General features: G+C 44.6%; 1 protein-coding gene across 2 annotated transcripts in view; it reads left to right on the top strand.

Moving 5' to 3' along the window:
* Nucleotides 1–24,356, top strand: part of CNKSR3 (CNKSR family member 3) — a 190,809-nt gene that overhangs the window by 100,595 nt on the left and 65,858 nt on the right. For both annotated transcript variants that reach the window (XM_069769415.1, XM_069769416.1), the window contains exon 3: nt 12,225–12,427. In XM_069769415.1, the coding sequence (XP_069625516.1) occupies nt 12,225–12,427 (203 nt within the window). The remainder of the gene's footprint in view (nt 1–12,224; nt 12,428–24,356) is intronic.

Here is a 24,356-nt window from a genome sequence, read left to right on the forward strand (position 1 = left end):
TAAGTTTCATACAAAATATATGTAAGCCAAGTCCAGGCTGAAAGACAATTTGACTGTTCTGTCCCCACATAATGAGAATAAAGGTATAACTGGCTGTTAGATGCTGTGAGACTTTCCTACCTTCGTTTCCAAGAAATTGAAGACTTCACAAGCCTAGAAATGTGTGCTCACAGCAATGAGATGAACAGCAAAATGGCTAATGAGAGGAGGGAGGCAGGAAGACAAGTAGAAGCCACTCCCAGTTTGAATTAACTTAATTGACAGCAACATAAGTGACCAGTAACAACACTGAACAATAGATATCAGCATAACATTTGTAGCTGAATGAACTTTAGTTTCTGAAACCAAGTAAAGTCTTCCCACAGTGGAGGTATATGTGAAGGTACAATTGTACCTATGCAGCCTGTTAAGGTTGTAAAATTATGCAGCCTGACAAGGGTTAAAAAAAAAAAAACATTGATTTTTATCCACCCTGCAAGATAGTCCTCCATATAGTATAATAAACTCCCCATAGGCCTCCATGTAGTATAATGCAGCAGATAGTCCTCAATATAGTATAATGCACTCCCCATATGCCTACTCTATATTGTATTATGCACCCCCATAGGCAGACTCCATATGCAGATTCTATAGCACAAGGCAGCCCCATAGGCAGACTCTATAGCACAAAGCAGCCCCCATAGGCAGACTCTATAGCACAAGGCAACCCTCTAGAATACAGTAATGCCGGGTGCAAGTGCCCTAGAAAACAGTGCCCATATTTTGCCCCTAGAAAGTAATAATGCCCTCTGTGTGTCCCTTTGATAGTCACAGTAACCTGAGTTCCCCTATAACAGTAAAGTGCCCACTTTAAATTTAATAATGTTCCGAGTCTATTTAGCACAAGGCAGCCCCCATAGACAGACTCTGTAGCATAAGGAACCCCCCCTTAAGCAGACTCTGTAGCATAAGGAACCCCGCAAAGGCAGACTCTGTAGTATAAGGCAGCCCCCATAGGCAGACTCTATAGCGCAAGGCAGCCCCCATAGGCAGACTCTAGTGCAAGGCAGCCCCAATAGGCAGACTCTATAGCACAAGGCAGCACCCTTAGGCAGACTCTGTAGTATAAGGTAGCCCACATAGGCTGATTGTAGTATAAGGAAGCCCCAATAAGACTAGCATAAGGCAGCTCCCATAAACAGACTATAGTATAAGGCACCCCCCATAGGCAGACTCTAGTATAAGGAAGCCCCCCATATGCAGTCTCTAGTATAAGGCAGCCCCATAGGCAGACTCTAGTATAAGGAAGCCCCCCGTAGGCAAACTCTAGTATAAGGCAGCCCCCCATAGGCAGACTCCGTAGTATAAGGTAGACCTCCCCATAGAAATATACATAATCCTCCACGAGGTATATCGAGAGGACAAGAAGTGAACTGAACGATATTTAGAGATTAAAAAAATATTAACTGTTTATTAATACAATTGTTAAAAACAGGGGGTGGGGGGATGGGGAATATATGAGACAAAATAGGGACCTCCAAATGGTAGCGGGAGAGATGAGCCAACAATCATCTAATAACAATATACAGTATAATGAGGTAGATTATTTGTTACATGAGTGGAGTCCTCTCCAAAACAGAGCATATAAAATCTAAAACGTGCACAAGTGTGGCTGCCAATTATTGTGGCTGTTTAGAAAAGATGCAGGCAAAAAATGCTTTTTTACTCATTCCTTACTTAAAGTTAATCTCTGTTGCCAAAAAATGATCATAAATATGAAGGGTGCGTACACAGAGGAAATTTCCTAAATGTCCCAAATAACTGGTGCTATATACTTGTAGCTACTCAGAAGCTGGTAATAATTCCCGCCCCCGGAAGAAGCATTTTTGCGAAACGGCGCTCGTCGGGCGTCGGGAGAGCACAGCCACACGTCCCCTCGCTGTTACATGATCCCAGGGCACTGGCCTCTAACTCCTCTACAGAACCATCCAGGTAATACAACTTTTATTACATTCCCTCTGTGCTTATCTCTACTATAGCCTGCACATGAAGATCCTTATTACCAGCTTCTGAGTAGCTACAAGTATATAGCACCAGTTATTTGGGACATTTAGGAAATTTCCTCTGTGTACGCACCCTTCATATTTATGATCATTTTTTGGCAACAGAGATTAACTTTAAGTAAGGAATGAGTAAAAAAGCATTTTTTGCCTGCATCTTTTCTAAACAGCCACAATAATTGGCAGCCACACTTGTGCACGTTTTAGATTTTATATGCTCTGTTTTGGAGAGGACTCCACTCATGTAACAAAAAATCTACCTGATTATACTGTATATTGTTATTAGATGATTGTTGGCTCATCTCTCCCGCTACCATTTGGAGGTCCCTATTTTGTCTCATATATTCCCCATCCCCCCGCCCCCTGTTTTTAACAATTGTATTAATAAACAGTTAATATTTTTTAATCTCTAAATATCGTTCAGTTCACTTCTTGTCCTCTCGATATACCTCGTGGAGGATTATGTATATTTCTATGTATCGTGTGGAGTGACCCTTTGAACCACAAAAAACTAACTAGGACTTTAGATAATGGAGACCTCCCCATAGGCAGACTCTGTAATATGGCAGCCCAACATAGGCAGACTCTGTATTAAGGCAGCCCCCCCCCATAGACAGACTCTAGTATAAGGCAACCCCCCATAGGCAGACTGTAGTATAAGCAGCCCTCATAGGCAGACTCTGTAGTATAAAGAAGCCTCCTATAGGCAGACTCTGTAGTATAAGGCAGCACCCATAGGCAGACTCTGTAGTATAAGGAAGCCCCCCATAGGCAGACTCTAGTATAAGGCAGCACCCATAGGCCGACTCTGTAGTGTAAGGCAGCCCCCCATAGACACTCTGTAGTATAAGGCAGACCTCACCATAGGCAGACTCTAATAATGCATCCCCCCATAGGCAGACTCTGTAGTATAAGGCAAGCCCCCATAGGCAGACTCTGTAGTATAAGGCAGCTGCCATAAAAATAAATACTCACCTCTCTTGTTCCTGGCTGCTCTGCTGCTCCGAGTGCTCACACCTCCCGACAGCGTGACGTCATCGCTCCCACTGTCAGTGTCAGTGACTTCAGACGTTGGCAGGGGGTTGATGGGAGAGGAGGGAGCGTAACGCTCCTTCTCTCATCAATGCGGTCAGCTGTATCGGCATCTAGCCGTTACAGCTGATCCTGCGATGACAGACGGGGGCCCACTGCTGGCAGCGGGCCCCCCGCCTTCTCAGGGGCCCCATAGTGGCCAGGTGGCAGAGCAGGGAAATCGATTCTCCCTGCTCTGCCGCAGAATGTAACTATCAGCTCGCAGTGCAAACTCCGATACAGTTACAGTAGCATAGCTCCGGGTGGGCCCCATCAGAGCGTCGGGCCCGGGGGCCATGGCCCCCCGATAGCTACGCTACTGCCTGTAGGAAATGAAGTTTGTGCCTGTTGCTGATATTGGGACCACTGCATGGCCTTGGTATAAGCAGCCTGACAGGCCTTCATCACATAGAGCAGGAGATCAGGACTAAGGTTTTCCGTCATGCCCCGTTCTATAGCGGAAAAATAATGTTGCGCCGATCTATTAAGGTCAACTTCTAAGCGGTCAACCCACCATCCAGTCTTTCTACAACCACCTTCATCCCAGCCGGGAAGACCAAGCTTAAGTGAATAAACTTGGGCATGACTGACCTTTCCCAGGCCCTTTGCAGCTGTCGAGCAGACCCAAATAAAGTAGTGGCAGAGGGCTGGGAGAGGGGAAAACAAGATGGACCGGCTTCCTGTTCCCTAGCCTGTGAAGCCTGCCTGGTTGCTCCATCTCTGGTGGATGATTGGGACTGGGCCTATTTGTTGGCTGGTCGATGAGGGGCTGCTCCAACAGAGGACCATCCAGGTTGCGAGGTGCTGCATCAGGTTCTGTGGAAAATAAATGAAAAACATTAGTAAAAAAATTTAAAGTTAAAATAATAGTAAAACAACACAAAAGATACGTTCGCTGAGCAAGTGCAGGCTTCAGAAAAGAAAGCCGATTATGGTACTTATATTTTCTGACTTTTGTAGCTGCACCACCTCGAACCCGAATCTCCTGTCTCATGTCCTTATTGAAGCGATCCTTCATAGAATGCAAACAAACTTTTAATCTCTTCACTGTGAAGGGGGAAGAAAAATGTTTAATTAACAACAACATTTACAGCAAAATTGACGCGTAAGACCACATTGCAATACTTACGAAAATCCTTTCTGACTTGTGGCCTTGCATGGTCCCAATCATCCAACAGCAATCTGGCCACTTCTTCCCAGAGTCGTCGGATCAAGGCTGAGTCGGAATGATTTCAATCACAAGGGTCACACAACGTTGCTCGCTCTTGCACAGCTTGAATAAGTACATCATTATCGATATCACGCTGTCCTTTCTCACATTGTGGAACCTATATATGAAATGCAAAAAAAGAATTTGTAAGTAAAACGGAAAACAAATTCAATTACAACTCTGATAAAGGCTACTTACACCCCGTCTTTCCTCCTAAGCAACTTGAGGCCGACGACCCTGGGAAGAATCATTTCCTCTCGACTGCTCCTGCTGTTCCACACTGGAAGGTACCTGTAAAGAAAATACAGGATTTACCACGTGTATAATATTGACAGTCAATACATACCAATCAGTAAATCAAATGTGATTACATAATCAGTGTCATGTCCACTTTCGGAAGCTTCAGTGGAGGACATGTTGGAAGAGCAGGAAGCAGTCAAGTGAAACACTAGAGAACACATAAGAAAAATTTAACTTAAGAGCCAAACACCATGTAGCTCAAAAAAAAAAAAAAAGTAGACTCCAATACTTATATTACAGGCAGTAGTCCAACAGCACAGCAGTCGGGTAGCACCAGGAAGACTACAGGACCAGGAAGGCGGCAGCACCAGGACCAGAGCAGCAAACAGTCTACAAGGAACAGAAAAAAATCAGTACAGAGTACAGACTGCAAAGACTAACAGACATTTTCAAAGATTGTGTAATTCCAAAGTCTTGTAGTCTTGAGAGTAATGGACTACCTGTCTCCAGACCCCCATTTATACATCTGGGATTTTGCAGGTGGTAACATCATTTCCTGGACATGATTAGTGTGAAGTACGCATGCGTATCGAACACATGCGTATGCATGTCCTTGAGTAGACAGTAATTTTTTTTTTACGCAATCATCCACCTGCGGACGATTGCGCAATATTTGACACCTCAAGAAATGCAACCTGTTGCGTTCGCTGGACACCGCCGCACACAGCGAAACGACGCATGCGTACGCATCCATATGCGAACGCATGCGTACGCATCCATATGCGAACGCATGCAAACGCATGTCCCTGCATACACCATGTTAAAGATCTGTACGCATGTCACATGCTGATGTATGCGGATCATATTCTGCACACAGAAACGCTAATGTGAACCCGGCCTTACTATAACTGTATTGAGCCATCCAGCACTTGTAGATAGGCCTGGCTACTGAATTCTTCTGGTTACAGTACATTGTAGTTAGTGAGGGGGTCCGCTCATACAATGTGAGCTTTGTTACTCCTGTATCAGGGAGAATGCTCAAGCCTGTGTGAGCAGAGGACTATTCATACATTGTATTAGAAACTGATTAGAGATGACATTGCACAAAAAACCCTATATGTTAATGGTAAAGTTAGAATAAATGGGAATTAAAGGGGTTATACACCTGTATTCTTATTTTTATTAACTTGCATGTCTATATTTGGGGCTAAAATGCTAAAATAATTTTTGCAGTTCAGTGTCATGGCAAATGTAGCACTTTGAGTTTCACAGGCTCTTTGCTGTCCTGTACATTCAAGTTTTCATGTGGTCTGTGGTCCTAAGTCAGCTAAAAGAAACTCCAAAAAAGACAGATGGGAATTAAAAACTGCTATTGGTCCATCAGAACAGACTCGCTGACGACTCTCATTTAACCCATTCTGCAACCAGGTAACACAGATGCTATAGAATGCAAAATATTGAGTCAAATGGCTCTGTACCTCTCAAGCCCTACATCCACATTAAACTAATGCTGGCTGAATCCGCCAATATCAATGGAAATATTGATCTGGCATGTCTGATTTCAGACTGCCCACATATTGTCTCCCTGAGATAAGCCTGAATTAAAAGAGGAGTGGCACAACGCAGGATCAAGAATTTACTAAAAGGCTATGTCAGGACACCTATAGTCAACCATACACTTTAGATGGTTCAGCTAAACAATGTCATTTGGCTGGCGCTCTTCAATTTCGCACTGACTATCGTATTGTCACCATTAGATAAGCCACTGACAATTGCTACCTCATAGAGAAGGCAGGAGCACTTTTGTTCCTTTTAGACATCTACAGTGGGGAAAATGTTATTTTTGCTAATGACAGGTGTTATGAAGGCAATCCAGAAACACAGTGTGCTTAGCGATCAGAGCGCACACAGTGATCTGACAAATACCCAAAAATACAAGAACGAGCTCTGAGACGTGGAAACTCTGTAGACTGCACACCTGATCCTATCCTAAACACAACTAAAAGCGGCTGTGGATTGCGCCTAACAACTACCTAGGCAACTCGGCACAGCCTAAGAAACTAGCTAGCCTGAAGATAGAAAAATAGGCCTGACTTGCCCCAGAGAAATTCCCCAAAGGAAAAGGCAGCCCCCCACATATAATGACTGTGAGTAAGATGAAAAGACAAAACGTAGGGATGAAATAGATTCAGCAAAGTGGGGCCCGATATTCTAGGACAGAGCGAGGACAGTAAAGCGAACTTTGCAGTCTACAAAAAACCCTAAAGCAAAACCACGCAAAGGGGGCAAAAAAAAACCCACCGTGCCGAACTAACGGCACGGCGGTACACCCTTTGCGTCTCAGAGCTTCCAGCAAAACAAAAGACAAGCTGGACAGAAAAAAAAGCAACAAAAAAGCAAAAAGCACTTAGCTATACAGAGCAGCAGGTCACAGGAACAATCAGGAGAAGCTCAGATCCAACACTGAAACATTGACAAGGAGCAAGGATAGCAGCATCAGGCGGAGTTAAGTAATGAAGCAGTTAACGAGCTCACCAGAACACCTGAGGGAGGAAGCTCAGAAGCTGCAGTACCACTTGTGACCACAGGAGTGAATTCAGCCACAGAATTCACAACAGGAAAATAAGTATTTGATAAACTGCGAATTTTGCAACTTTTCGCACCTACAAAGAATGGAGAAGTCTGTAATTTTCATTGTAGGTACACTTCAGCTGCAAGAAAATCTAAAAATAAAAACCACAACATCACATTGTATGATTTTTAAATAATTAATTTGCATTTTATTGCATGAAATAAGTATTTAATCACCAACCAGCAAGAATTCTGGCTCACAGACCTGTTAGTTTTTCTTTAAGAAGCCCACCTACTTTGCACACTTTATCTGTATTATTTTCACCTGTTTGAACTCGTTACCTGTATAAAAGACACCTGTCCAGACACTCAATCAATCAACCTGTCCACCATGGCCAAGGCCAAAGAGCTGTCTGAGGACACTAGGGACAAAATTATAGACCTGCACAAGGTTGGGATGGGCTACAGGACAAAAGGCAAGCAGCTTTATGAGAAGGCAACAACAACTGTTGGCACAATTATTACAAAATGGAAGAAACACAATATAACTGTCAATCATCCTATATCTGGGGCTCGCCTAATGTGGTGAGGATGATTCAGAGAGCGGTCAGGAATTAACCCAGAACTATAAGGAAGGACCTGGTCAATGAAGAGAGCTGTAACCACAGTCTCAAACATTACCGTTAGTAACACACTACACCGTCATGAATTAAAATCCTGCAGGGCATGCAAGGTACCCCTGCTCATGCCAGCACATGTCTAGGCCAGTTTGCAGTTCGCCAATGACCATTTGGGTGATCCAGAAGAGTCATGGGAGAAGCTCATGTGGTCAGATGAGACCAAAATATAACTTTTTGGTATCGACTCTACTCGCCATGTATGGAGGAAGAAGGATGAGTACAACCCAAAGAACATCATTGCAACCATGAACCATGATGTGGGAAATATCATAGTTTGGGGGTGCTTTTCTGCAAAGGAGGCAGGATGACTGCACCGTATTGAAGGGAGAATGGATGGGGTCATATATTGCAAGATTTTTGCCAGCAACCTCCTTCCTTCAGAAAGAGCATTGAAGATGGGTTGTGGCTGGGTCTTCCTGCAGGACAATGACCCGAAAAACACAGCCAGTGCATAAGGAGGAGTGGCTTCATAAGAAGCATTTCAAAGTCTCAGAATGGCCTAGCCAGTCTCCAGACCTAAACCAATAGAAAATCTTTGGAAGGAGCTGAAACTCAGTGTTGCCCAGCAACAGCCCTGAAACGTGAAAGATCTGAATAAGATCTGTATGGAGGAGTGGGCCAAAATCCCTGCTGCAGTGTGTGCCAACTTAGTCAAGAAATATAGGAAACATCTGACCAATGTAGTTGCAAACAAATGTTTCTCTACCAAATATTAAGTTCTGTTTTTTATTGTATCAAATACTTATTTCATGCAATAACATTCTAATTAGCTTTGTAAAAGTCATGCAGTGTGAATTTCTGGATTGTTTTTTGTAATGTGATTTTCTGGATTCTTTTTGTAAGATTCTGTCTCTCACAGTTGAAGTGTAACGCAATAAACATTACAGACCTCTTCATTCTTCATAGGTGGGAAAACTTTCAAAATCGGCAGTGTATCAAATACTTATTGTCCCCGCTTGTATGTATAAATTAGCAGTGTTATTAGTGTTACTAGTTGGGTGGTGAGTCCGTGCACACTTTGACATTGTCAATCATTGTCAGACCTTGTAAAGACACTCTCTGCTGACAGTAGGAGTTGTCACACCCTGTTCTCTGTTTATTAATATATATATTCTGGGATATTAACAGAGGAATGGACAACACAGAATTTAAAAAAAATAAGAATACTGAGAATCCTCATAAATCATAGTGGAGTAGACATCATTATTGTTCATATCTATATATAATTGTCTATGGGGTACTTCCGTCTGTCTTTCTGTCGGCAATTCCGTCATGTAAATCCCGCATCGCTGATTGGTCTCGCCAGCTGCCTGTCATGACTGCCGCGACCAATCAGCGACGGGCACAGTCCGATTAGTCCCTCCCTACTCCCCTGCAGTCAGTGCCCGGTGCCCGCATACTCCCCTCCAGTCACCGCTCACACAGGGCTAATGCCAGCAGTAACAGACCGCGTTATGCTGCAGGTAACGCACTCCATAACCGCTGCTATTAACTCTGTGTGACCAAGTTTTTACTATTGATGCTGCCTAAGCAGCATCAATAGTAAAAAGATCTAATGTTAAAAATAATTTAAAAAAAATAAATAAAAAAACCTTCTATTCTCACCTTCCTTAGTCTGACGATGCGCTCGCGCCTGCCGCCAGCTTCCGTTCCCAGAGATGCATTGCATCTAAGTCATCTGGGTAAGTTCGCAATGCATCCCGGGAACAAAAGATGGCTGCAGCCGCGCACTTCGCCAGAGCTTCGCCAGAGCTTTGCTGGATCCCACCGGCAGGTGAGTATATAACTATTTTTTATTTTAATTATTTTTTTAACAGGGATATGGTGCCCACACTGCTATATACTACGTGGGCTGTGTTAGATACCGCATGGCTGCTATATACTACCTGGCCAGTGTTAGATACTATGTGGGCTGTGTTCTATACTCTGTGGGCTGCGTTATATACTACATGGCTGCTATATACTACGTGGCTGTGTTATATACTACGTGGCTGTGCTATATACGTGGGCTGTGTTCTATACTGTGTGCTATATACTACGTGGCCACTGTTAGATACTACATGGGCTGTGTTATATACTGTGTGGGCTGTGTTATATACTACGTGGGCAGTGTTAGTTACTGCGTGGCCTATATTCACGCATCGGGTATTCTACAGTATGTATGTATATAGCAGCCACATGGTATATACCACAGGCCACATAGTACTCCTATATACTACGTGGCCTGTGCTATATACTATGTGGCTGCTATATACATATATACGTACATATTCTAGAATACCCGATGTGTTAGATTCGGACCATCATCTCGTATGATAATAAGGCTCATATATCACAGGCTTCATTGGTGATAAGTATGCGCCGTACATATACTACAGTGCGGAAGCTGCGCTCCCATTAACCGCAGTATATGTATGGTGCAGCCTCACACTGAGCGCCGCATCGATCGGGTGCCGGTATCAGCTCTATGTGAGAGCTGACACCCTACTACAACGCTCACGATTGGTGCTACAGCGATCGTGAGCATTTAACCCTGCTGATGCCCGCTGTCAATAGTGACAGCGACATAGAGGAGCATCGCGCAGGGAGAGTGGTTTCCCTGCACACTTCCATCAGGACAATGGAAGCTTGGGCGATCAACGTGTGCCTGCTACTAAAGGAAATGAATATTCACTGCTCCGCACGTCCATAGTCCCCTCCTGCTTCCGATTTCATGTTGGCCACTATGACTAAGGGTATGTTCACACGTTCAGGATTTCCATCCTTTTTTTTTCCTGACTGTTTTTTAAAAAACTGCAGCTCTTGGCAGAAAACGCAGGTCCTTTTTTTGGTCCTTTTTTGGTCCGTTTTTGATGCGTTTTTTGATGCGTTTTTTGATGCGTTTTTTTTATGCAGTTTTCTAGCCAGAGTCTGTGTGTTTTCTAGGAATTTTTTTAGGGTTAAAATGGCTGAAAATACCCTAACCCTACCCCTAACCCTAACCCTACCCCTACCCCTACCCCTACCCCTAACCCTAACCCTACCCCTAACCCTAACCCTACCCCTAACCCTACCCCTAACCCTACCCCTACCCCTATTCTAACCTTAGTGAAAAAAAAAAAATTCTTTATTTTTTTTATTGTCCCTACCTATGGGGGTGACAAAGGGGGGGGGGTGTCATTTACTATTTTTTTATTTTGATCACTGAGATAGGTTATATCTCAGTGATCAAAATGCACTTTGGAACGAATCTGCCGGCCGGCAGATTCGGCGGGCGCACTGCGCATGCGCCCGCCATTTTGCAAGATGGCGGCGCCCAGGGAGAAGACGGCCGGACGGACACCGGGACGCCGGGTGAGTATAAGGGGGGGAGATTAGGGCACGGGGGGGCATCAGAGCACTGGGGGGGGGCATCGGAGCACTGGGGGGGGGCATCGGAGCACGGGGGGGCGGGATCGGAACACGGGGGGGGCAGCCACACTCCGCCCACGCACTTCCGCCCGCTCCCCGCACTTCCTGCTGCAGCGGTTCTGCACATCAAATCGCAGTAAAACCCGCAGATATATTTTTGATCTGCGGGTTTTACTGCGGTTTGGACCTCACAATGGAGGTCTATGGGTGCAGAACCGCTGCGGCTCCGGAAAAAGAATTGACATGCTCCTTCTTTTTTCCGGGAGCTATTCAGCGCGTCTTTTTTTTTACAATTTCCGGACCATGTGCACAGTGTGTCCTGTTTTCCATAGGGTACAGTGTACTGTACCCTGCATGGAAAACAGCTGCGGAACCGCAGCGGCAAAACCGCCGCGGTTCCGCGGTAAAAAACGCACTGTGTGAACATGGCCTTAGACTATGTTCACACGTTGCATTTTTGCTATTTTTTTTTAATGCAAATTAAAAACTGTGTTTTACAGTACCAGTGAAAGCTGAGATTTCAGAAATCTCATGCAAACACATTGTTTTTTTCTCTCTCTCTGAATTGGAAAACTGCTGATTTTTCTCATTTTTACTGCCAAGAGAGCAAGTTTTACCCACAGCAAAAACACATGTGAAAATAGCCTAATGGGAAGATTTACTTGGTGTGCCCAAGTTACAATTAAGTGAGGCTCCATCCTTTTGATGTGAGTTGTAGAAGTGCCTTCATATAGCTGTCGTTACTACAGTATTATAAAGCATCTTCAAACAGTACATTTGATTACAATAGATTTATTTTAAGATGTTTAATGATTTGCCGCTAAACCCCCCACAAATAGTGTACACACATTTTTCATGGCTGTATATAAAGATATTTTCTCCTGTAAAACTCATGTTTTTGTTTCTTCTTCTTAGTATTATAATATTTATTTTTTTCATATCTATTAATAATAAAACCGTTATTCTGACAATTCCTGGAATAACGTAAAATATTCATTTAATCAAATTTTTATGTATTTTCAGAATTATGGTTTGGAAACTGACAACATGAAAAACTTGGTGCTAAAACTCAGATCAGCTTCCAACAACCTTCAAAATTATATTGACAACCGGAGGAAAAGTGCATCTTATGATGGGTCTACTTCTTATAAACCTCCCAATGAGTTCCTTACATCAGTGGTTGACCTGATAGGCTCAGCCAAAGCCCTGTTAGCCTGGCTGGACAGGTAAGCCTTATCATGCAAGTCATTACTTTCACTTTTGTGCCTGTTGTCTGATTCCATTCTAATCTTTCTAGCAGAATAAAAATCTGTAAGACTGATTTATGATATGAATTGTTCTGCCATGATTGAAAATGTTACCGTTAGGGTATATTTCCACGTTTAGGAAACGCTGCGTGTTTGACGCTGCGTAGAGCCGCAGCGTCCAGATGTTACAGCATAGTGGAGGGGATTTCATGAAATGCAGGCAGCAGACCCGCGAAAACGGACATGCGGCGAGTCATTTCAGAACGCAGCATGTCTGCTTACAATGTGGCGACGCTCCGTTGCCGCGCCGTAAATTTACCATAGACTATCATTAGATGCGATAAAACCGCATCTAATGATTAGTCACATGTGTAGAAACTTCGTAAACGCAGCTTACTACGCATGTCTGCTGGCTCACCTGTCCCGCCCCTGGAAGTCCCTCGTCCACTGCAGTTCTTGTGATATCTTATCGCGAGAACTGCCGTGCACGTGACCGGGAGTTATCTCCGGTCACTAGTCTGGATCTCACAAACAGCTGATTGTGAGAACGCTGCAGTGTAGGTGATCGCTGGAGAGTTATCTCCGGCGATCATCTACCGGCTCTGCTATATCTGGATGTCAGGCATTCAGATGTAGCAAAGCTAGACTCGTCTAGACTGTGTGCACATACAACTCACAACATACAACATACACCATGCAACATACGACATGCAACATACGACATGTGACATGCAATATGTGACATGCAACATACAATATGTGACATGCAACATACAATATGTGACATGCAACATACAACATGCGACGTGCAACATACAACATGTGACATGTGACATGCGACATGCAACATGTGACGTGCAACATGCAACACACAACATGTGACGTGCAACATACGACATGCAACATGTCACATGCAACATGTTGCATACATCGTGCGACATGCAACATGCTGCATGCAACATATGACATGCAACATACTGTACAGAACATGCAACATTCATAACATACATACAGTACATACAATACATAAATATAGACATACAGTACATTAAACATAGAGTACATACTCACCATCACCTTGTCACCTTGATCCCCGAAGCCATTGTCACCTGTAACAAGCAATAAAATAATAAACAAACAATATACTCCCTGATCCGCATATATCCAATTAAAACAAGTGTCCGACGACGATCTCCCGTGGAGAGCAGCCACATCAGCTGATGTGACCACTCTCCAGGGGCTCCAGGAGTACAATGATGGAATCCTTCCGCAATGTATTCCCCACAATGTATTCCTCTGGCCCTGTGAGAAAATAGTCCCTAGTCGCACTTGAGTCACTGCTGTGTGGGAAAATTCCCACACAGCTTTGCCATAAAGTGAGACTGTGAACTAAGGTAACCTCAGTGATACACTGTAGGAGCCATAGTCTCCTGTCAGTGTGTCACTGGAGGGCCTATAGAGTGGTGACATCACCCGATGTCACTGTTCTATAGGGGAGATCGTCGTGGCACATCCGTTATTAATTGGACTGCGGCGGAAGTAAGTATACGGTTGGTTTATTATTTTTACTTTTTTTGCAGGTGCTCAAGTATGGTAAGTATGGTGAAATTAAGAATAATAAAATACTTTTTTCTGGCTGTGTCTTTATTTTTTTTTACACTTTCACTACAATAGGATTAGTAATGGATAGGCGTCTTATTGACGCCTCTCCATTATTAACCGGGCTTAATGTCACCTTATATTAGCAAGGTGACATTAACCCCTTATTACCCCATATCCCACTGCTACAGGGGAGTGGGCAGAGAGGGGCTAAGTGCCGGAATTGGCGCATCTGACAGATGTGCCATTTTTGGGGCAGCTGCGGGCTGGTATTTGTAGCTGGCTTTCCCTCTCTGGCACAGAAAATTGCGCGGGAGCCCACACCATTTTTTTTTTTTTCAATTTTTTTTTTTTTTTAAATTAAACATATTGCGTTTAAGGCCAGTGTCAATACCGGCACTGCCGCGGGCACTCTGGGCCAGAGCGTTCAGCTGCATAGAAATACATGCAGCCGCACGCTCCGCTCCCGATGCCCGTGGCAGTGCCTGGTATTGAAGCGAGAGACTTTTGTGAGTTTCTCGCGAGTGTGACCCCGGCCTAACGCAGATTTCGTGTTGTGTGTCTTTAAGGCCGGGATCACACATGCGAGAAACTCTGACGAGTCTCGCATCTTAATACCCGACACTGGCGCCGGCACTCGGGAGTGGAGCGTGCTGCTGCATAGAAATGCATGCAGCTGCACGCTCCGCTCCCGAATGCCAGCGGCAGTGCTGGGTATTAAGATGCGAGACTCGTCCGAGTTTCTCGCTTGTGTGATCCATCTATCGTATCCATCTATCGTATCTATCAATCATCTGTTTATCTATTATCTATTGTATCTATCTATTTATCTATTATCTATCCATTATCTATCAATATATCTATCGATATATCTATATATAGATAGATATATAGATACCATAGATATATTGATAGATAGATATGATAAATGGATACAATAGATGGATACAATAGATAGATATGGTAGATACTAGGTGTTTCCAGCCAGCTAACGCTCCGCACGATAATTGCTATCTAATTAACGGTGTTGGTGATTAAACTAAAGTAAATAATGACAACATTCAATAGCAATTACGCAGGTGGTAAATTAACGTGCGGTAATGTGTGAGGACGGAGCCTCGTGTGGTAATGTGGGGGGACGGAGCCTCATGTGGTAAAGTGTGGGGATGGAACCTCGTGTGTTAATGTGTGGGGACGGAGCCTCGTGTGGTAATGTGGAAGGGCGGGATTATGTGTGATGTGGGGGGCGGGATTATGTGTGGTGATGTGTTGGGGGGCGGGATTATGGGTGGTGATGTGGTGGGGGGCGGGATTGTGTGGTGATTTGGTGGGGGGCAGGATTGTGTGGGGATGTGGTGGGGGGCGGGGTTATGTATGATGTGGTGGGATTATATATGTATATGGGTGGGATTATGTGTGGTAATGTGGGGGCGGGATTATGTGTGGTGATGTGGTGGGGGGCGGGATTATGTGGTAATGGGGTGGGATTATGTGTGGTAATGGGATGGGGGTGGTATTATGTGTGGTAATTGGGTGGGGAGGGTATTGTGTGGTAATGGGGTGGGGGGCGGTATTATATGTGGTAATGGGGTGGGGGGCGGGATTATGTGTGGTAATGGGGTGGGGGTGGGATTATGTGTGGTGATGTGGGGGGCAAGATTATGTGTGGTAATGTGGTGGGCGGGCGGGATTGTGTGTGGTGATGTGCGGATTGTGTGTGGTAATAAGGTGGGGGGCGGGATTGTGTGTGATAATTTGGTGGGGGCGGGATTGTGTGGTCATGTGGTGGGGGTGGGATTGTGTGTGGTAATGGGGTGGGGGTGGAGATACTGTGCAGGGGCGGTATTAGCGAGTAATCACGATGCCTCTTATATATATAGATCTATCGTATCCATCTATCTTATCTATTTATCTATTATCTATCTATCAATATATCTATCTATCGATATATCTAAATATAAATATATATACAGATATATATATCTATATATATCTATATAGATATATATAGATCTATATACATCTATATATATATATATATACAGTGGGGCAAAAAAGTATTTAGTCAGTCAGCAATAATGCAAGTTCCACCACTTAAAAAGATGAGAGGCGTCTGTAATTTACATCATAGGTAGACCTCAACTATGGGAGACAAACTGAGAAAAAAAAATCCAGAAAATCACATTGTCTGTTTTTTTAACATTTTATTTGCATATTATGGTGGAAAATAAGTATTTGGTCAGAAACAAAATTTCATCTCAATACTTTGTAATATATCCTTTGTTGGCAATGACAGAGGTCAAACGTTTTCTGTAAGTCTTCACAAGGTTGCCACACACTGTTGTTGGTATGTTGGCCCATTCCTCCATGCAGATCTCCTCTAGAGCAGTGATGTTTTTGGCTTTTTGCTTGGCAACACGGACTTTCAACTCCCTCCAAAGGTTTTCTATAGGGTTGAGATCTGGAGACTGGCTAGGCCACTCCAGGACCTTGAAATGCTTCTTACGAAGCCACTCCTTCGTTGCCCTGGCGGTGTGCTTTGGATCATTGTCATGTTGAAAGACCCAGCCACGTTTCATCTTCAATGCCCTTGCTGATGGAAGGAGGTTTGCACTCAAAATCTCACGATACATGGCCCCATTCATTCTTTCATGTACCCGGATCAGTCGTCCTGGCCCCTTTGCAGAGAAACAGCCCCAAAGCATGATGTTTCCACCACCATGTTTTACAGTAGGTATGGTGTTTGATGGATGCAACTCAGTATTCTTTTTCCTCCAAACACGACAAGTTGTGTTTCTACCAAACAGTTCCAGTTTGGTTTCATCAGACCATAGGACATTCTCCCAAAACTCCTCTGGATCATCCAAATGCTCTCTAGCAAACTTCAGACGGGCCCGGACATGTACTGGCTTAAGCAGTGGGACACGTCTGGCACTGCAGGATCTGAGTCCATGGTGGCCTAGTGTGTTACTTATGGTAGGCCTTGTTACATTGGTCCCAGCTCTCTGCAGTTCATTCACTAGGTCCCCCCGCGTGGTTCTGGGATTTTTGCTCACCGTTCTTGTGATCATTCTGACCCCACGGGGTGGGATTTTGCGTGGAGCCCCAGATCGAGGGAGATTATCAGTGGTCTTGTATGTCTTCCATTTTCTAATTATTGCTCCCACTGTTGATTTCTTCACTCCAAGCTGGTTGGCTATTGCAGATTCAGTCTTCCCAGCCTGGTGCAGGGCTACAATTTTGTTTCTGGTGTCCTTTGACAGCTCTTTGGTCTTCACCATAGTGGAGTTTGGAGTCAGACTGTTTGAGGGTGTGCACAGGTGTCTTTTTATACTGATAACAAGTTTAAACAGGTGCCATTACTACAGGTAATGAGTGGAGGAAAGAGGAGACTCTTAAAGAAGAAGTTACAGGTCTGTGAGAGCCAGAAATCTTGATTGTTTGTTTCTGACCAAATACTTATTTTCCACCATAATATGCAAATAAAATGTTAAAAAAACAGACAATGTGATTTTCTGGATTTTTTTTCTCAGTTTGTCTCCCATAGTTGAGGTCTACCTATGATGTAAATTACAGACGCCTCTCATCTTTTTAAGTGATGGAACTTGCACTATTGCTGACTGACTAAATACTTTTTTGCCCCACTGTATATAGATAGATATAGATGTATTTATAGATAAGGAAAAAGAGAATTAGAGCAGCACAAAGAAAAAGTCCGGGTGCAGATTTCCCCAGGCAAGTACCAAACCTCAATTATAAGGCTGGGTTCACATTGCGCTAGTGGGTGTCCGCTGACGAAATCCGTTACATGGCGCAATTAATGCTATGTAACGGATCCGTTAGCGCACCCATTGACCGCAATGTATCTAACACATCGCTAACGTATGCCATTTTTGGCATGCGTTAGCGATGTTCTGTTACTTTCTGACAGACCTCGAACGCTGCTTGCAGGTCCGTTTCTCGCTAGCGCAGATCGGGCATCTGCGCTAGCGGGATCGCTAAACGCAATCCCTTTTTATACATTGCGTTAGCGCATTCCAATAGCGTATGCCCTAAACGGATTGCACTAACGCAATGTGAACCTAGCCTAAAAAAGAAAAGATGGAGTCAGCACACCGTTTGTAGTGAAAAAGAGCTTATTTAATCAGCCCAGAAAGCGACGTTTCGGTCCCAACAGGCTTGAGAAAGGTTCCTGTTGGGACCGAAACGTCGCTTTCTGGGCTGATTAAATAAGCTCTTTTTCACTACAAACGGTGTGCTGACTCCATCTTTTCTTTTTTATATTTATAGATAGATATATCGGTAGATAATGGATATATTGATAGATAGATACCATAGATAAATACGATAGATCCATAGATAGATATGATAGATAGACAGATATGACAGATAGGTATCGTATCTATCTATCTATCTATCTATCTATCTATCTATCTATCTATCTATCTAGCGGTGTGTGTATATTCTTCAATGTAGTATGTAAATGAAGAGGTTGGACAAGAAATTACATCACAATTCTTTTTTTTTTTGTATATCTTTACTGAGCTTAAAAAACACACACAAATCCGCATGAAAAAAAAAAACGTGCAGATTTGGTGCAGATTTTTCCTGCATCAAATCCTGATCAAATCCTGATGCAATCCTGAACGTGGAAACATACCCTTAAGGTACCGTCACATTTAGCGACGCTGCAGCGATCTAGACAACAATCCCGATCGCTGCAGCGTCGCTGTTTGGTCGCTGGAGAGCTGTCACACAGCTCTCCAGCGACCAACGATTCCGAAGTCCCCGGGTAATCAGGGTAAACATCGGGTTACTAAGCGCAGGGCCGCGCTTAGTAACCCGATGTTTACCCTGGTTACCAGCATAAACGTAAAAAAAAAAAAAACACTACATACTTACATTCCAGTGTCTGTCCCCCGGCGCTCTGCTTCTCTGCACTGACTGAGCGCCGGCCAGAAAGCACAGCGGTGACGTCACCACTGTAATCTGTTTTACGGCTGGCCGGTGCTCACCGTGCAGGGAAGCAGAACGCCTGGGGACAGACACCGGAATGTAAGTATGTAGTGTGTTTTTTTTTTTTTTACGTTTACGCTGGTAACCAGGGTAAACATCGGGTTACTAAGCGCGGCCCTGCGCTTAGTAACCCGATGTTTACCCTGGTTACCAGTGAAGACATCGCTGAATCGGCGTCACACACGCCGATTCAGCGATGTCTGCGGGAGATCCAGTGACGAAATAAAGTTCTGGACTTTCTGCTCCGACCAACGATGTCACAGCAGGATCCAGATCGCTGCTGCGTGTCAAACACAACGATATCGCTATCCAGGATGCTGCAACGTCACGGATCGCTAGCGATATCGTTGTTTAGTTGGTCAGTGTGAAGGTACCTTTACTCTGATACTTGTCTCTACAAAGCATAATAATCAGAACCAAAGAGTGAACCTCAGTAGAAAACTACCAAGAGTTGTGTGTCAGCATTCATACTTAATGCTGTCTCTATGCATACATTAATCAATAGGTTATGTCCCATTTTAACCCTTATAAATAGCCGTTCAGCTCTGATTTATTTCTGAGTAATTCTAAGGCTATGTTCACATGTTGCTTTTTTTGCCTTTTTTTTCTGCAACGAAAACCTGATCTGTTGGCATTAAAAGCTGCAAACAAAACATAGGTTTTGCTGTTTTTTTGGCTTCTTTTCTTGCTGCTTTTTTGCTGCATTTATAGGTATACCAAAGTTCAGCTTTTCTTCCACCTTGCATGCATGAACAATACACCATAAAACATTTTTTGAAAAAAAAAAAGATAATTTGATTAACTTATTTAGGGGAAAAGTTTGTTGTCTGAAGAAATAGTTACTATTCTGAACAAAAAATGTGTATGTATGTATGAAGTTCAGCTTTAAGCTAATTTTGTATGAGTTCATGAAAAAGCACATACCGTATATACTCGAGTATAAGCCGAGATTTTCAGCCCAAATTTTTGGGCTGAAAGTGCCCCCCTCGGCTTATACTCGAGTCACGGTAGCGGTGGGGTCGGCGGGTGAGGGGGTGAGGGCGCTGAGGTATACTTACCTAGTCCCAGCGATCCTCGCGCTGTCCCTGCCGTCCCACGGGCTTCGGCGCTGCAGTTTCTTCCTCTCTTCAGCGGTCACGTGGGACCGCTCATTACAGAAATGAATAAGCGGCTCCACCTCCCATAGGGGCGGAGCCGCTTATTCATTTCTCTAATCAGCGGTGCCGGTGACCGCTGATAGAGAAAGAAGCTGCGGCACCGAAGACAGGAGGGGACAGCGCGAGGATCGCCAGGACTAGGTGAGTATGTTATATTCACCTGTCCTCGTTCCAGCCGCCGGGCGCCGATCCATCTTCCCGGCCGGCGCCTCCATCTTCCCGGCGTCTCTGCTCTCTGACTGATCAGGCAGAGGGCGCGATGACGCATACAGTGTGCGCGGCGCCCTCTGCCTGATCAGTCAGAGCAGAGACGCCGGGAAGATGGAGGCGCCGGAACGAGACGCCGGGAGCTGCAATCAAGGGAGGTGAGTATGTGTTTTTTTTTCTTTATTGCGGCAGCGGCGGCACAAATTTATGTGGAACATCTATGGGGCACAGTGAACGGTGCAGAGCACCGTATATGGCACAGCACAGCTATGGGGCACAGTGAACGGTGCAGGGCACCGTATATGGCACAGCACAGCTATGGGGCACAGTGAACGGTGCAGAGCACCGTATATGGCACATCTATGGGGCACAGTGAACGGTGCAGAGCACCGTATATGGCACAGCACAGCTATGGGGCACAGTGAACGGTGCAGAGCACCGTATATGGCACAGCACAGCTATGGGGCACAATGAACGGTGCAGGGCACCGTATATGGCACAGCACAGCTATGGGGCACAGTGAACGGTGCAGGGCACCGTATATGGCACAGCACAGCTATGGGGCACAGTGAACGGTGCAGAGCACCGTATATGGCACATCTATGGGGCACAGTGAACGGTGCAGAGCACCGTATATGGCACAGCACAGCTATGTATGGGGCACAATGAACGGTGCAGAGCACCGTATATGGCACAGCACAGCTATGGGGCACAATGAACGGTGCAGGGCACCGTATATGGCACAGCACAGCTATGGGGCACAGTGAACGGTGCAGAGCACCGTATATGGCACATCTATGGGGCACAGTGAACGGTGCAGAGCACCGTATATGGCACAGCACAGCTATGTATGGGGCACAATGAACGGTGCAGAGCACCGTATATGGCACAGCACAGCTATGGGGCACAATGAACGGTGCAGGGCACCGTATATGGCACAGCACAGCTATGGGGCACAGTGAACGGTGCAGAGCACCGTATATGGCACAGCACAGCTATGGGGCACAGTGAACGGTGCAGAGCACCGTATATGGCACAGCACAGCTATGGGGCACAATGAACGGTGCAGAGCACCGTATATGGCACAGCACAGCTATGGGGCACAATGAACGGTGCAGGGCACCGTATATGGCACAGCACAGCTATGTATGGGGCACAGTGAACGGTGCAGAGCACCGTATATGGCACATCTATGGGGCACAGTGAACGGTGCAGAGCACCGTATATGGCACAGCACAGCTATGGGGCACAGTGAACGGTGCAGAGCACCGTATATGGCACAGCACAGCTATGGGGCACAGTGAACGGTGCAGAGCACCGTATATGGCACAGCTAGGGGGCACAATGAACGGTGCAGAGCACTATATGGTTCACACCTATGGGGAAATATGAACGGTGCAGAGCACTATATGGCACAGCTATGGGGAAATATGAACGGTGCAGAGCACTATATGGCACAGCTATGGGGAAATAATGATCTATTTTTATTTTTGAAATTCACCGGTAAATGCTGCATTTCCACCCTAGGCTTATACTCGAGTCAATAAGTTTTCCCAGTTTTTTGTGGCAAAATTAGGGGGGTCGGCTTATACTCGGGTCGGCTTATACTCGAGTATATACGGTAATTGCAAATGTTAAAACAGATGGGAAACTTGATATGGTAGGTCATCATTTACCGTACTTATTGGTAGGGCATTTAGTCAGTAGAACTTTGTTTACTTTCAGAAATTGGTAGGGCATTGAGTTGGTAGGGCATTGTTCACTTTCACATATTGATAGGGAACTTAGTTGGTAGGACACTACAGTTACACATTGATAGGGATTCACTTGGTAGGGCTTTGTTTACTCTCTGGTAGGGCATTGAGCTCGTCAGGCTTGGTTTACTTTCAGACATATCACTAATTTAATTCAACTTTACTAATACTAACATCCCTGCTCATTTGAGGCTACCAAGATATTATGGTTGAAACTTGGGAAAATCAGAAAATTAAATGCATTTCACATCCTGCTGCACTGAGTTGTTTTCACCAAAAACACTGCAAAAACTGAGCAGTTTTTTGCTGCTTTTTTTTGCATTTACTCATTACTTTCTGTGGGTGAAAAAATGTTGAAACAAGTGACACACCTAACAATATTTCTGAAATGATCAACAAAAATCTTAATACCCTTAGCCTGCATCGTTAGTTTTCTGAGTCATAAGGGTTTTTGCAAAACTCATGAAAATATAGCTAAGAGCAGGGACTGGGAATGAAAGAAACAGTATGTTTCCATCTCCAGTGGTCTTTGCCAGTCTCAGGCTACTTCCTGCAATGATCAGGAGATGTTGTGGCAGATGTTGGCATGTGACCACAAAGGCCAGTGACTGGTTGTAGTGATTTCATGAATAATGTACAGCACCTGATTGCTGATAAAGTAGGCAGAAATCGTGGAAGGATTGAAGAGATGAGGATAGGTATTTTTTGCTTACTGATGATTGTCCTGATAGTTACCTTCAGATCCTGAGAAATGTCATAGTAAGCCACGATTGTACTCCTTGGTAGTTTGATATGTTGTACTGTTTAAAGAGCAACTAATACTTTATCATTCTCTCATTCACTTTTAAATGCAAGCAGATCCGTGGGTGTATAGATCCTGAGCCCCCCACTGATTGCTCAGAACTTACCCCTGAGCCTCGAGAGGTGTGTACCGCCGTCAACAGTAGTGTACCACTCATGCCTGAGCATGCACGCGGAGCTGAGTACGATTTCTAGAGAACGTATATTTTATTTTTATTGAATCCATACCCAACTGTGTCCGTGCTTAGGCATGAGCTGTCACCTGACCTGCTCACCTCGTGGGACTTTATGATCGGTGTGATATTATGCTATCTTGCCCTGTCTCCCACTGATCCTCTTGCAATTAAAAGGGCACTGAAATATAAACATGATATAATTTTAATTACTCTTTAGGTTATGTGCCCATGTTGCAAAAATGCTTCGGAAATGTCCGCAGCATTTCCGCAACTCCCTGCCACGGGTAAAACGCACGCGGAATTTGCATGCGTTTTCCCGCAAAACACAAGCGTTTTTAGCTTGCAGACTGCTTGTGCTTTACAAGCGATTTGAAGCATCGCTTGGAAAAGTGATTGACAGGTTGGTCACACAAGCATAGTGCTTGACAAGTGTGACCAACGTTTTACTATTGATGCTGCCTATGCAGCATCAATAGTAAAAGATAAAATGTTAAAAATAATAATAAAAAAAATAGGGTATTCTCACCTTCCGACGGCCCTCGATCTCCTCATCGGCGTTTCCGGTACGTTCCGTTCCCAGGGATGCTTTGCACGAAGGATCTTTGTGACGTCACGGTCGCATGACCGCGACGTCATCCCAGGTGATTCGCGCAATGCATGCCTGGGAATGGAAGTCGCTGCGTGCACCGCTTAGAGGTGGGAGGACTCCGGGGCCATCAGATGGTAAGTATGTCCCTATTTTTTATTTTAATTCTTTTTTTTGCAGAAATATGGTTCCCAAGGGCCTGGAGGAGAGTCTCCTCTCCTCCAGACCCTGGTACGGTCAGCACATGAAGCGTTCACTTTACGCATGGTGGGCATAGCCACATGCGTAAAGTGAGCGTTTCAATGCAATTCTATGGCTGCGGAATTGCCATGATTCCGCAGAAATAATGAACATGCTGCACATTTTACCGCTATGCGATTTCACAGCGGGAAAATCCGCAGCATGGGTACAGCAACTGCAGAATCCCATAGGATTGCATGGGAATGCGGTTTTTATGCTTTTCTGCTGAGGCAAAAAACGCGGCAGAAACACGTAAAAAACGCAACGTGGGCACAGCCTTAAATAGGCCATCATTAGTGTTCCTTGTCTTGAAATACCTTTTGTTCTGTATTTCTTGTGTTTCTGATTTTTTACAGATCAGTATCTGTCTGG

This window comes from Ranitomeya imitator, chromosome 5, assembly GCF_032444005.1.
Source record: "Ranitomeya imitator isolate aRanImi1 chromosome 5, aRanImi1.pri, whole genome shotgun sequence".
In the NCBI taxonomy this organism is placed as follows: Eukaryota; Metazoa; Chordata; class Amphibia; order Anura; family Dendrobatidae; genus Ranitomeya; species Ranitomeya imitator.